The 12910-nt window shown below is 42.4% G+C and overlaps 1 protein-coding gene across 3 annotated transcripts in view; it reads right to left on the bottom strand.

Moving 5' to 3' along the window:
- The window catches only part of dab2ipa (DAB2 interacting protein a), a 116934-nt gene that overhangs the window by 5115 nt on the left and 98909 nt on the right, over positions 1-12910 (bottom strand). For all 3 annotated transcript variants that reach the window (XM_031817885.1, XM_031817874.1, XM_020468523.2), the window contains 3 exons: positions 3034-3186; positions 563-765; positions 327-414 (listed from right to left, as the gene is read on the bottom strand). In XM_031817885.1, coding sequence (XP_031673745.1) covers positions 327-414; positions 563-765; positions 3034-3186 — 444 coding nt within the window. The remainder of the gene's footprint in view (positions 1-326; positions 415-562; positions 766-3033; positions 3187-12910) is intronic.

Here is a 12910-nt window from a genome sequence, read left to right as displayed (position 1 = left end):
TTAAACAAAACAAGCAGCCACTATTGTAAACAGAAAAGCAATGTTGCTGAAGTAAAAACGTAGATTGTCCACACACAGTACATTTTGTACTTGTCACAGTAATTCCAGTGGCTGGATTGTTTGCAGTGAGTGAGACCTATTATTTTCAATCTGAGGAGGTTGTTAACATTTATAAAGCCAGAGGGCGCTGTTCTCTTCAAGTCCGTAGTCTGACATGTTACAGTAAATCTGTGAATAAAATATTTGAGTAAATACTTTATATTGACAGTTGTGTAAAAAACATCTATTGCCAGGCAAAACATGTCTTGTGGACACTAAACACTCACCTGGGCTTCAATGATCTTCTGTTTAGAGTCCACTATCGACTGCATATCTGAATGATCTTTTTTCAATTCCTCCTCAACTGACATCAGCCTGAAAGAGTAACAAAGATATGTTTGTATTGATGGCTGTTCAATACCGTTCCATTTATTCAGCCACAGACATTATAACGAGCCACAATGAGCCCGTCCTCCGATTTAAAGTCACACCAGTCTCCACTGGTAGGTAAAGGACACCTCACCTCGTGATGATGCTCTTCATCTGGAGCTCCTTGTCGTCCTGCTGCCGGCTCAGACGCTCCTCTGTGTCCTCCAGGCGCGCCTGGTACTCCAGCAGCATCGTCTGAGTCTGCTCGTCCTGGCCCTTCAGATGACACTCATACTCCTCCAGCTTCTTGGCTGACTGACACAGCCTGTCCTGCAGGATGGCTATTTCCTGCTGGTACTGGACACAGGACAGAGTGGCAGACAGACCAGTGTCACACACACACTTGTCATTCTCAAAGCAGCCCCCATTCAGCGGGCTATGAGACCGTTTGTGGTTGTTTGTTATGCTTTCTGTTCACTGCAGCTAGCGACTGGATCGAGTTACAACAAACACTCAAACTGGACAGTTTTATCTACATATCTTCATTCAAAGACACAATCATGGACACTCTTACTGACAGTTGTGGCTGCTTTGTGTGATGTATTGTTGTCTCTACCTTCTTGCCCTTTGTGCTGTTGACTGTAACCAATAATGGTGTATACCATGTTTTGTACTGCTGCCATGTTGTGTTGCTACCCATGTTGTTGTCATGTTGTGTTGCTTCTATGCTATGGTGTTGTCTTGGGTCTCACTTTATGTAGTGTTGTATCTCGTGTCCTGATGTGTGTTTTGTTTAATTTGTCATTTTTAATCCCAGCCCCCATCCCCGCAGGAGGCCTTTTGCCTTTTGGTAGACCGTCATTGTAAATAAGAATTTGTTCTTAACTGACTTGTCTAGTTAAATAAAAAAAAAATAAAAAAAATGGATTCTGTTTTTCTTGGGCTCAACTGCTGACAGAAGAGTAGTCATACCATCTTCTGTGGAGTAACTACTGTAATTTACAGTGTATGCTATTGCAAGTGTATGGATGAAAACTCAGGTACACAATCAAGTCAAAGCTGCTAGTCATGCTAGGTTCAAATGTGTCTGGGTTCAAATGTGTCTGGGTTCAAATGTGTCTGGGTTCAAATGTGTCTGGGTTCAAATGTGGGATCCTGCAAAGCTTTCAGGTACATTTCTGCTGTCTCTGGGAAATTCTGCAAGCAAGTGAATCCCAAACATATTCCTGAAAAAATCCCACAGCATTTAACAAACTATTAAAAAAAGACACTGCTGTTGTGTAATGTACCAACTAGACTCCATAGAAACCATAAAGTAGACAGAACCCGGTCTAAAACCATAGGGATTGAAATATGAGAAATTCTTCAAATATTACATTCCAGCACTGAGTACTGTATTGTGTATGTTTAATACAAACAGATTAAAGAGCCCTTCAACTAAAATAGCATTTACAGGTAGTAATTGTCAACAATAATGAACAGAAGTTTGATTTGTGTTTGGTTCTCACTTTGGCAGACCTGAAAACGGTGAAATAATCACTAAAACACCTCTTTAAAACATCTACAAATTGAAATCCAATGTGTGTGATGAAAATGTGTCTGTGTAGTTTTGCAACTTCAGCTTGTAAGTGTGTTCATGTGCAATATGTTGCTGGTGTATAATTCATCGGAGTAGCTGGGGAAATTGGCAGAGGGAGGGGAGGGCACACACTTGCCTGTTGAGATAAATCTTCTCTTGAGCTTCAGTGTGTGCAGTTCAGCCTATACCCATCTAGCAGATTGGCATTTATTGTCATGAATATTGCCCTGGAGGCAGCTCTGCAGAGTGGTCTAGCTGGCACAGCCACAACATCTAACCCTAACCTTAACCACACTGCTTAGCCTAATGCCTAACCTTAACCACACTGCTAAGCCAAATGCCTAAGCATACTGCTTAGCCTAATGCCTAACCCTAACCACACTGCTTAGCCTAATGCCTAACCTTAACCACACTGCTAAGCCAAATGCCTAAGCATACTGCTTAGCCTAATGCCTAACCCTAACCACACTGCTTAGCCTAATACCTAACCTTGATTTAATACCAAAAAGCACATTTTAGTTTTCTTGATTTTTTACAACATAGCCATTATGACTTTGCAGCTGGCAACATCTAGTGGAAATCACAAAGTTCTGCCTCCAGGGCAAGATTCATGACAATAAACGTCAACCTACACCTGGCAGTCTACCTACATTTCAACAATGTCAGAATAGAGAGGCTAATTCAACTCGTATACTGTACTATAATTTCACCACCAGTATACAGTATATCATGGTGCTTCTCTGCACACAGTATCATTTTCATACCACTTAAGCAGCAAATAACCCTTTAATAGCCACATGCATTCAAATCAAGACCTGCTAGTAGGGAGATATACAGTGCCTCTGTCCGTTTTTTGCTTTTGGCTCCGCAACACTTTCACTTCATTAATAACAACCTTAGAATCTCGTATTGATAGCTCATGTTAATAACCATGAATATGTTCTGACTTTATGCTACTCCTCTAAAGAAGTAGAGTAGCCGTGCTGAATATTATTGCGATGTTGCGTTGTAGCAGATGCTAGGTTTTACAAGATGCTAGACATTACCTTTTCAGTCTGGGTGAGCTCCTCTTTGTTTCTGAGGTCTTCCCTGTGCTTGGTATCTGGGTCAACTCCCTCATGGTCTAAATACTGCACATTCATATTCAACAGCCAGGCAGCAGTACGGTCCAGGGCATTGGGGTTCACAGGGGAGGACGCCTGGTGGAACACACACACAACACACACAAGCCGTCTGGTAAGTAATTGTTAGAAGAAGTGAGGCAGGGTAAATAAATGTTGCATGATGAAAATCACAAGCTACAATAGGATAGGGACGGCCATTTGACATGTTTTGGCAAACTGAGAATATATATTTTTAGAACACAAGGCCCGCACTGGGCCCGCACATTGTATCTATACAGTATGTCAACAGATCACAACAATGCCTTATTTATCATAACCATTACAAACAAATCCTAATAGCTAAATTGCCTCAATAAAAAAGCAAGTGCCATGTAAGATGAATTTATTGAAACCATAATATCAACTGGTTATTATATTATATCTTGAAACACAATCTTCAAAAAGGCAGTAACCTGCTTGTAGAACTCCATGGCTGTGTAATGGCATAGCCTTGTTTTGTTCATTTAGTAGACAGACGCTCTTAATTCCTGAGCCCTTATCACAGTCAAGACACCTATTTTATAGTAAAAAAAACATGATGTAATATAAGAATAAAATATAACAGAATATTTATCCAAATGAGCAGTTATTCTCAAAGAGGGATCATTTGAAACGGAGATTTAAAATATCTTATTTTCGATATACAGACGTTCAATTTAGTTTATTCTGCCTGTTCTTTTGAATTTTTAAATGGATGAACATTCCACATTGAACACTGCATAGTGATGAATTAAGGCCATGACATCTGTTTGGTGAGTAGGCATAAGGCCATGACATCTGTTTGGTGAGTAGGCATAAGGCCATGACATCTGTTTGGTGAGTAGGCATAAGGCCATGACATCTGTTTGGTGAGTAGGCATAAGGCCATGACATCTGTTTGGTGAGTAGGCATAAGGCCATGACATCTGTTTGGTGAGTAGGCATAAGGCCATGACATCTGTTTGGTGAGTAGGCATAAGGCCATGACATCTGTTTGGTGAGTAGGCATAAGGCCATGACATCTGTTTGGTGAGTAGGCATAAGGCCATGACATCTGTTTGGTGAGTAGGCATAAGGCCATGACATCTGTTTGATGAGTAGGCATAAGGCCATGACATCTGTTTGGTGAGTAGGCATAAGGCCATGACATCTGTTTGGTGAGTAGGCATAAGGCCATGACATCTGTTTGGTGAGTAGGCATAAGGCCATGACATCTGTTTGGTGAGTAGGCATAAGGCCATGACATCTGTTTGGTGAGTAGGCATACGGCCATGACATCTGTTTGGTGAGTAGGCATACGGCCATGACATCTGTTTGGTGAGTAGGCATACGGCCATGACATCTGTTTGGTGAGTAGGCATAAGGCCATGACATCTGTTTGGTGAGTAGGCATAAGGCCATGACATCTGTTTGGTGAGTAGGCATAAGGCCATGACATCTGTTTGGTGAGTAGGCATAAGGCCATGACATCTGTTTGGTGAGTAGGCATAAGGCCATGACATCTGTTTGGTGAGTAGGCATAAGGCCATGACATCTGTTTGGTGAGTAGGCATAAGGCCATGACATCTGTTTGATGAGTAGGCATAAGGCCATGACATCTGTTTGGTGAGTAGGCATAAGGCCATGACATCTGTTTGGTGAGTAGGCATAAGGCCATGACATCTGTTTGGTGAGTAGGCATAAGGCCATGACATCTGTTTGGTGAGTAGGCATAAGGCCATGACATCTGTTTGGTGAGTAGGCATAAGGCCATGACATCTGTTTGGTGAGTAGGCATATGCTTAATGTTCCTGATGAAAATACACTCTTTGTCTTAGTCAAACTAATGTTTTTGCATATTGTCAGTATGGAACCTGTATGTTTTGGGGGGTTATACCCTAGGCTAACTAATTATAAATGGCACTAGCAGTTCGAAAAGTAGCTTAAGCAGAAAATAGATGGGATGCAATTATTCAAAAACTGCCGCTTGTTGTTGGAACACATTTCCCTACTTCAATCAACCAGTCCATTTTGAATTTGTGATAAAACTGTCATCATTTGGAAACGAATGTAGCTTGTGTATCACATCAGTTAGATATATTTTTATAGACAGTTATTTCTGTAGGCCTAACAGGAGCTTGTGTGCGCACTGAGCACGTGTGGAGGGAGGGGTTGGAATGGAGGGAATGTGACACGGAGGGGAAAGGGCATTTAGGGAAAAGAACAGTGTGATGCGTGGTTTCTTTTTTCTAGTGCCCTGCAAATGCACATATACAAATGGAACACTAGAGTCAAAGCATTTGTTTTTTTTAAATGGATAAAGAACAAGCTTTGACGTCCATTCGAGTACTCATGCCCTTCAATGGGAAGCCAGTGTCTACTGAGGAGTAGAGCAGAACCAGGGTATTCAGCTAGAGGGATCAGAGGAACACATGTGAAGCAAGGGGAAGACACAGGGGTGGTTGTTTTTGCATTGGTGAATTAACCATCTGGAATTGTCTATTTAATGTTATTAAGGAATCACGAGAACGTGGAATCAAGTCTCTAAAACCTTGATAAAGAAGATTTTAATCAATTATGGGATTGATTTGTTTAATAGAAAAATGGTTCAGTTAGTCAATATGTTAACCCGTCTTTTCACCTGCCCCCTGGTGTGTTCTCTAAAAAACCCTCCTACTCTGTCTGGGATCTGGCAACCACCACACACTCCTCCTACTCTGTCTGGGACCAGGCGACCACCACACACTCCTCCTACTCTGTCTGGGACCAGGCGACCACCACACACTCCTCCTACTCTGTCTGGGACCAGGCGACCACCACACACTCCTCCTACTCTGTCTGGGACCAGGCGACCACCACACACTCCTCCTACTCTGTCTGGGACCAGGCGACCACCACACACTCCTCCTACTCTGTCTGGGACCAGGCGACCACCACACACTCCTCCTACTCTGTCTGGGACCAGGCGACCACCACACACTCCTCCTACTCTGTCTGGGACCAGGCGACCACCACACACTCCTCCTACTCTGTCTGGGATCTGGCAACCACCACACACTCCTCCTACTCTGTCTGGGACCAGGCGACCACCACACACTCCTCCTACTCTGTCTGGGACCAGGCGACCACCACATACTCCTCCTACTCTGTCTGGGACCAGGCGACCACCACACACTCCTCCTACTCTGTCTGGGATCTGGCAACCACCACACACTCCTCCTACTCTGTCTGGGACCAGGCGACCACCACACACTCCTCCTACTCTGTCTGGGACCAGGCGACCACCACACACTCCTCCTACTCTGTCTGGGATCTGGCGACCACCACACACTCCTCCTACTCTGGCTGGGACCAGGCAACCACCACACACTCCTCCTACTCTGGCTGGGATCTGGCGACCACCACACACTCCTCCTACTCTGGCTGGGACCTGGCGACCATCACACACTCCTCCTAATCTGGCTGGGACCTGACGACCACCACAAACTCATGGAGAGAGATCCCAAATATTACCAAGGGGAGGGGTGCAGTTGAGTTTAGCTGGTTTAATACTCCATCTGTTAACAATGCGGGTTTATTCAGACCAGGGACAAAACTGATTTACTTGAGTGGAACATGCATTTAATAACCACTCCGGTGTCCACAGTCACACAATTAATTCTGCCTGTCTACTCCGTTCGCAGGCTTCAGCACTGAGGCCTGTAGGTTACCGCCTCTGGACTCACTGCCCTGGGTGATTTGCTATTCGCTTAGTGAGGCTGAGTGTTATTAATGCTTATTGAGGCCAATTGGGCATTAAAGCCATACTCTCTTCACCAACCAGTGAGTGTGAGCTGGAGACCGCCACCGAGGTCATATCCCGCCTGGCTCATCCCTCTAGGCCACAGATGAAGTAAGGCTAGCAACGCTTGGCTCTGTGTGTTATTATTCTGGTGTTCAGCCATTGGTTATGGAGAGTTATTCCTCATCAGAATCTAATTTCCTACCTGCAACACCTAGTACATGCAATCCAAATTCTGCCAGATAGACATTAACCTCTCTGCGCACCGAACCCGTTAGCGGGATTCAATTCGACAACATACGGTGATCGCTACATAAATAGTCATATTAAACATTCATGAAAATACAAGTGTCTCACATGATTCGAAAGCCTAGAATCTTGCTAATCCAACTGCGTTGTCAGATTTAAAAAATGATTTACTGCCAAAGAATACGATGCGATTATCTGAGGACAGAGCCCCATAAAAAAAAACGATTTCAACCAGCACAGGCGTAACAAAATCACAAATTGCAATAAAATAAATAGTTTACCTTTGATGATCTTCCTCTGTTTGCAATCCCAATGCTCATTGTTACACAATGAATGGTCTTTTGATAAAATCCATTTTTATACACAAAACATTTTGTGAACGGTTTGTGTCATGAATTCCGTCTCATTCAATTTTCGACAACACATTCGATGTAAATACACACACTAAACGTGACTTTATCCATTCATGTTTGGTTTCATTGCAATCAACTGGTTGTTTGTAACACAACCAAACTGGTGGGTCATTTCGCGGGACGTATTGACTGAAAGAAACTGATTTGAAGACAACAAGTAATGACATCATTGTGCACCAATGATATGACATCTGTTTCGTTGATTGACTGTATTTTAACCCAATGACCACTGATCGTCTTGAAATCTAGCTTGGTCGATAGCCAATGAGCTGAGGTAAACGGCAATATGTAATGGTTATGTGTTGGAAGACCAACCCCTGTAGTAAACTCTGGCGTAAATAGGGTCATTAGCCATTGAAGATTCATACTGGAAGCCACGCATGTTACGCACAGCACTATTTTGGTAAAGCGCATCTTCAGCTGTTTATATATCAATCAGTATGGCGACTAAGTCAGGGAAAGCTAAATCTAAGTCTAGATATACAGATGTACACACAATTTAAGAAGAAATTGATCGGGAAAGTGAGACAGATTTATTTAGCTAGCATAGCTTTGATTCCCAAATGGAGGAATATTTTTTGAACGGAGAGGATATCGTTTTGGACTGGTAAGTTCTTCTCATGCTAATGCCGTTCTTTGAAATTAATAATATAAAATATTATGTGATTTTTTTTACATTTTAGTAGCAATATATAAACATTTAATGAAATGTGTAAAGTACACGTTGGCTATACATTGTGGGTGGGGGTATGTTTGTATGTATGTGTATGACCCATAGCCTATGTTTGTATGTATGTGTATGACCCATAGTCTATGTTTGTGTGTGTATATATACATATTGTGGATTAGAGGGAGCATGGCTGAGATGCGTGTGTGGGAATTGATGGGAAATGATGTAAAATATATCACTAGCCACTTTAAACAATGCTACCTAATATAATGTTTACATACCCTACATTATTCATCTCATATGTATATATACTGTACTCTATATCATCTACTGCATCTTTATGTAATACATGTATCACTAGCCACTTTAACTATGCCACTTTGTTTACATACTCATCTCATATGTATATACTGTACTCGATACCATCTACTGCATCTTGCCTATGCCGCTCTGTACCATCACTCATTCATATATCTTTATGTACATATTCTTTATCCCCTTACACTTGTGTGTATAAGACAGTAGTTTTGGAATTGTTAGTTAGATTACTTGTTGGTTATTACTGCATTGTCGGAACTAGAAGCACAAGCATTTCGCTACACTCGCATTAACATCTGCTAACCATGTGAATGTGACAAATAAAATTTGATTTGATTTGTGTCTGCTGCTCCACCCCACCCCACCCCCACATGAAATAGCCTATTTGAGGCTGTTGAGGGGAGGGCAGGCCCACAACAATGGCAAAAGTGAAATGGAGACAGTAGATACAGCTGGTCTGTTGTAATATAATAAAGACAGTAGATCTAGCTGGTCTGTCATAATATAATAGAGACAGTAGATCTAGCTGAAATGTCATAATATAAAATAGACAGTAGATCTAGCTGGTCTGTCATAATATAAATGAGACAGTAGATCTAGCAGGTCAATAATAATATATTCAACCTTATGTTCCCTGTACTCTCTATATATCTGTTTATTATACCTGTTGATACAGGGCTCATATGTGAAACTATTCTAACTGAACATTTTCTTTCACAGTGACACTGACTCCGAATGGGAGCCCCCAGTGCCAAGGTGTCCATCCCCCACTGAAGCTGGTTCATCCAGCCGGATACCTGTTGTCTCAGCGCTACTGGGGCATGGAACGCAAAAAATGTCCCCATTCCAACTGCAATAAAGGACTACAACAAGAGCATGGGAGGTGTGGACCTGTCAGATGCACTGATAGGCTATTACAATGTTCTTCATAAGACAATGAAATGGTACAAGACCTTCTTCTATCGTTTCATCGACATTGCTGTCGTGAATGCATTCATCCTACACAAGGAAATGGCTAAGAGCTTTGGCAATCCCTCCATCTCACAGCTAGCCTTCAGAGAGCTGCTCACCAAGGAGCTTGCTGGCTACAGCACCACTGCATCACGTTCTGGCCCCTCTACCTCTGTCCCTTTTGCTCCTGCCACAAGTGGTGTTCATCTGCCCAAATTTATTTCTGCATGCATGGATGTGCCTCAGGACCAAAAGGGCACAGCATTGAGGCGTCGCTGTGTTCTTTGCAAAATTAAGTACCCCATCACATGCACCACATGCTTGGTGACTCTCTGCTTTACAGCAGAAAGAGACTGCTATGGCACCTGGCATCAGCAGCACAATATTGTGTAGAGGACTGAGGGTCTTCCAAATATTGAAAGTGTTATTTTGTAAATGTATATATATTTTTTTCATGGTTTTTCTCAAAAACATTTTTTTTGGGGGGGGGGGGGTGTGTTAGAATACTATTTTGGTATTTTGTATACAGTTATTCCATTCAAAATGTATAACTTCACCATTTTGGTCACTTGGGTACATTTGGGCTACTTGTGTGGGACACCTGGGTGACTTCGTGATAAATGTCATGTAGCACACTCATTTTGGAAGTTATCATTCTGAAACTTTGCACAAGTACTGTTGCCCTCTTATGTTTTTCACTGAAAGTGTCCCCATCATCCTATCTGAATGTTTGTTTTGTCTTGTTCATTTTAAAGATGATACAACAATAAAAAAGTATGTTTTTTTCATTGTATTATCTAAACCAGATCTATTGTGTTATATTCCCCTACATTCAATTCACATTTACACAAACTTCAGAGTGTTTTCTTTCAAATGAAACCAAGAATATGCATATCCTTTTTTATTTATTTATTTTACCTTTATTTAACCAGGCAAGTCAGTTAAGAACACATTCTTATTTTCAATGACGGCCTGGGAACAGTGGGTTAACTGCCTGTTCAGGGGCAGAACGACAGATTTGTACCTTGTCAGCTCGGGGGATTGAACTCGCAACCTTCCGGTTACTAGTCCGACGCTTCCGGTTACTAGTCCGGTTACTAGCCCCACTAGCGTAGCCTAGTGGGGCTATCCTTGGTTCTGGGCCTGAGCTACAGGCAGTTAGATTTGGGTATGTCTTCAGGTGGAAATTGAAAAAAGTAGGGGGGTAGCTGTAAGAAGTTTTAATGAACCTCTCTAGGGTAGGGGGCAGCATTCGGAATTTTGGATGAAAAGCATGACCAAATTAAACGGCCTGCTACTCGGGCCCAGAATATATGATATGCATATAACTGGTAGATTTGGATAGAAAACACTCTAAAGTTTCCAAAACGGTTAAAATAATGTCTGTGAGTATAACAGAACTAATTTAGCAGGCGAACACCTGAGAAAAATCCATTCAGGAAGTAGTTTTTTTTGTTAGTTTTGTAGTTTTCTATTCAATACCATTACAGTATCCATTGACTTAGGACTCCATTTGCAGTTCCTATGCCTTCCACTAGATGTCATCAGTCTTTAGAAATTGTTTCAGGCTTGTATTCTTATAAATGAGGGAGTAAAACCAGTCTGAACGTGTGGACCCTAACGTGTCGCAGAGTTTTTTCAGGCGCATGTGCATTTCTTGTTTACCTTTCATATTGACAACGTTATTGTCCGGTTGAAATATTATAGATCATTTTAAAAAACAACCTGAGGAATTGAACATAAACATCGTTTGACATGTTTCTATAAACTTTACGGATACAATTTGGATTTTTTTGTCTGATTGTTTTGACTGAGTTTGAGCCTGTGGATTACTGAAGAAAACACACTAACAAAACGGAGGTTTTTGGATATAAAGAGACTTCATCGAACAAAAGGTACATTTATTGAGTAAATTAATGTCTTCTGATTGCCACCATATGAAGATCATCAAAGGTAAGGGATTAATTTTATCTCTATTTCTGAGTTTTGTAACGCTTCTGCTTGGCTGGTTACTGTTTGTAATAATTTGTCAACTGGGCTATGTTCTGGGCTAGGTATGCTTTCGCCGAAAAGCATTTTATAAATATGACACTGTGGTTGGTTTAACAAGAAGTTCATCTTTAAACCTATGTAAAATATGTTTTGTTTTCTGAATTTTTATAATGAGCATGTCTGTAATTGAATTTGGCGCTCTGCAACCTCACTGGATGTTGGCCAGATGTGACGCTAGCGTCCTAGAGAGGTTAAGGAGCCTTTTGGTCCTAGACTTGGCGGTCCGTAACCGCTTGCCGTGCGATAGCAGTCTATGACTTGGGTGGCTGGAGTCTTTGACAATTTTTAGGGCCTTCTTCTGACACCGCCTGGTATAGAGGCCTGCATGGCAGGAGGCTTGGCCCCAGTGATGTAGTGGGCCGGACGCACTAACCTCAGATGGCAAGCAGTTGCCATACCAAGCGGTGATGCAACCAATCAGGATGCTCTCGATGGTGCAGCTGTAGAACTTTTTGAGGATCTGAGGACCCATGCCAAATCTTTTCAGTCTCCTGAGGGGAAGTAGGCGTTGTCATGCCCTCTTCACGACTGTCTTGGTGTGTTTAGATTTTTTTTTTCTTTTTCATTTTACCTTTATTTAACCAGGCAAGTCAGTTAAGAACAAATTCTTATTTTCAATGACGGCCTGGGAACAGTGGGTTAACTGCCTGTTCAGGAGCAGAACGACAGATTTGTACCGTGTCAGCTCAGGGGTTTGAACTTGCAACCTTCCGGTTACTAGTCCAACGCTCTAACCACTAGGCTACCCTGCTGCCCCGATGATGATAGCTTGATAGTGATGTGGACACCAAGGAACTTGAAGTTCTCGACCCGCTCCACTACAGCACCGTTAATGTGAATGGGGGTGTAATCGGCTCTCCTTTTCCTGTAGTCCACGATCAGCTCCTTTATCTTGCTCACTTTGAGGAAGAGGTTGTTGTCCTAGCACCACCCTGACAGCTCTCTGACCTCCTCCCTGTAGGCTGTCTCATCGATGTCGGCGATCAGGCCTACCACCGTTGTGTCATCGGCAAACTTGGTGTTTGAGTCGTGCAAGGCCACGCAGTCATGGGTGAATAGGGAGTACAGGAGGGGACTAAGCACACACCCCTGAAGTGCCCCTGTGTTGAGGATCAGCGTGGCAGATGTGTTGTTGAAGGTGATGCACCGATATGACATTTTTGGCCAACACCAATATCTGATATTTTCCTTGCCCCAAAACAAACCTGGTACTGATTACCAATATCATGCACTAGAATTCCTTTTAAGCATTCTAGTACAGTAAAATAGTTAATGCACACACACATGGACGAAGCGTTCAAAGGCACTGCATCTCAGTGCAAGAGGCGTCACAAGAGGCAGTCCCTGGTTCGAATCCAGGCTGTATCA

Source organism: Oncorhynchus kisutch, linkage group LG3 (genome assembly GCF_002021735.2).
Source record: "Oncorhynchus kisutch isolate 150728-3 linkage group LG3, Okis_V2, whole genome shotgun sequence".
Lineage (NCBI taxonomy): Eukaryota > Metazoa > Chordata > Actinopteri > Salmoniformes > Salmonidae > Oncorhynchus > Oncorhynchus kisutch.
The sequence above is the reverse complement of the archived record's forward strand: the minus strand, read 5'-3'. Positions and strand labels throughout refer to the sequence as shown.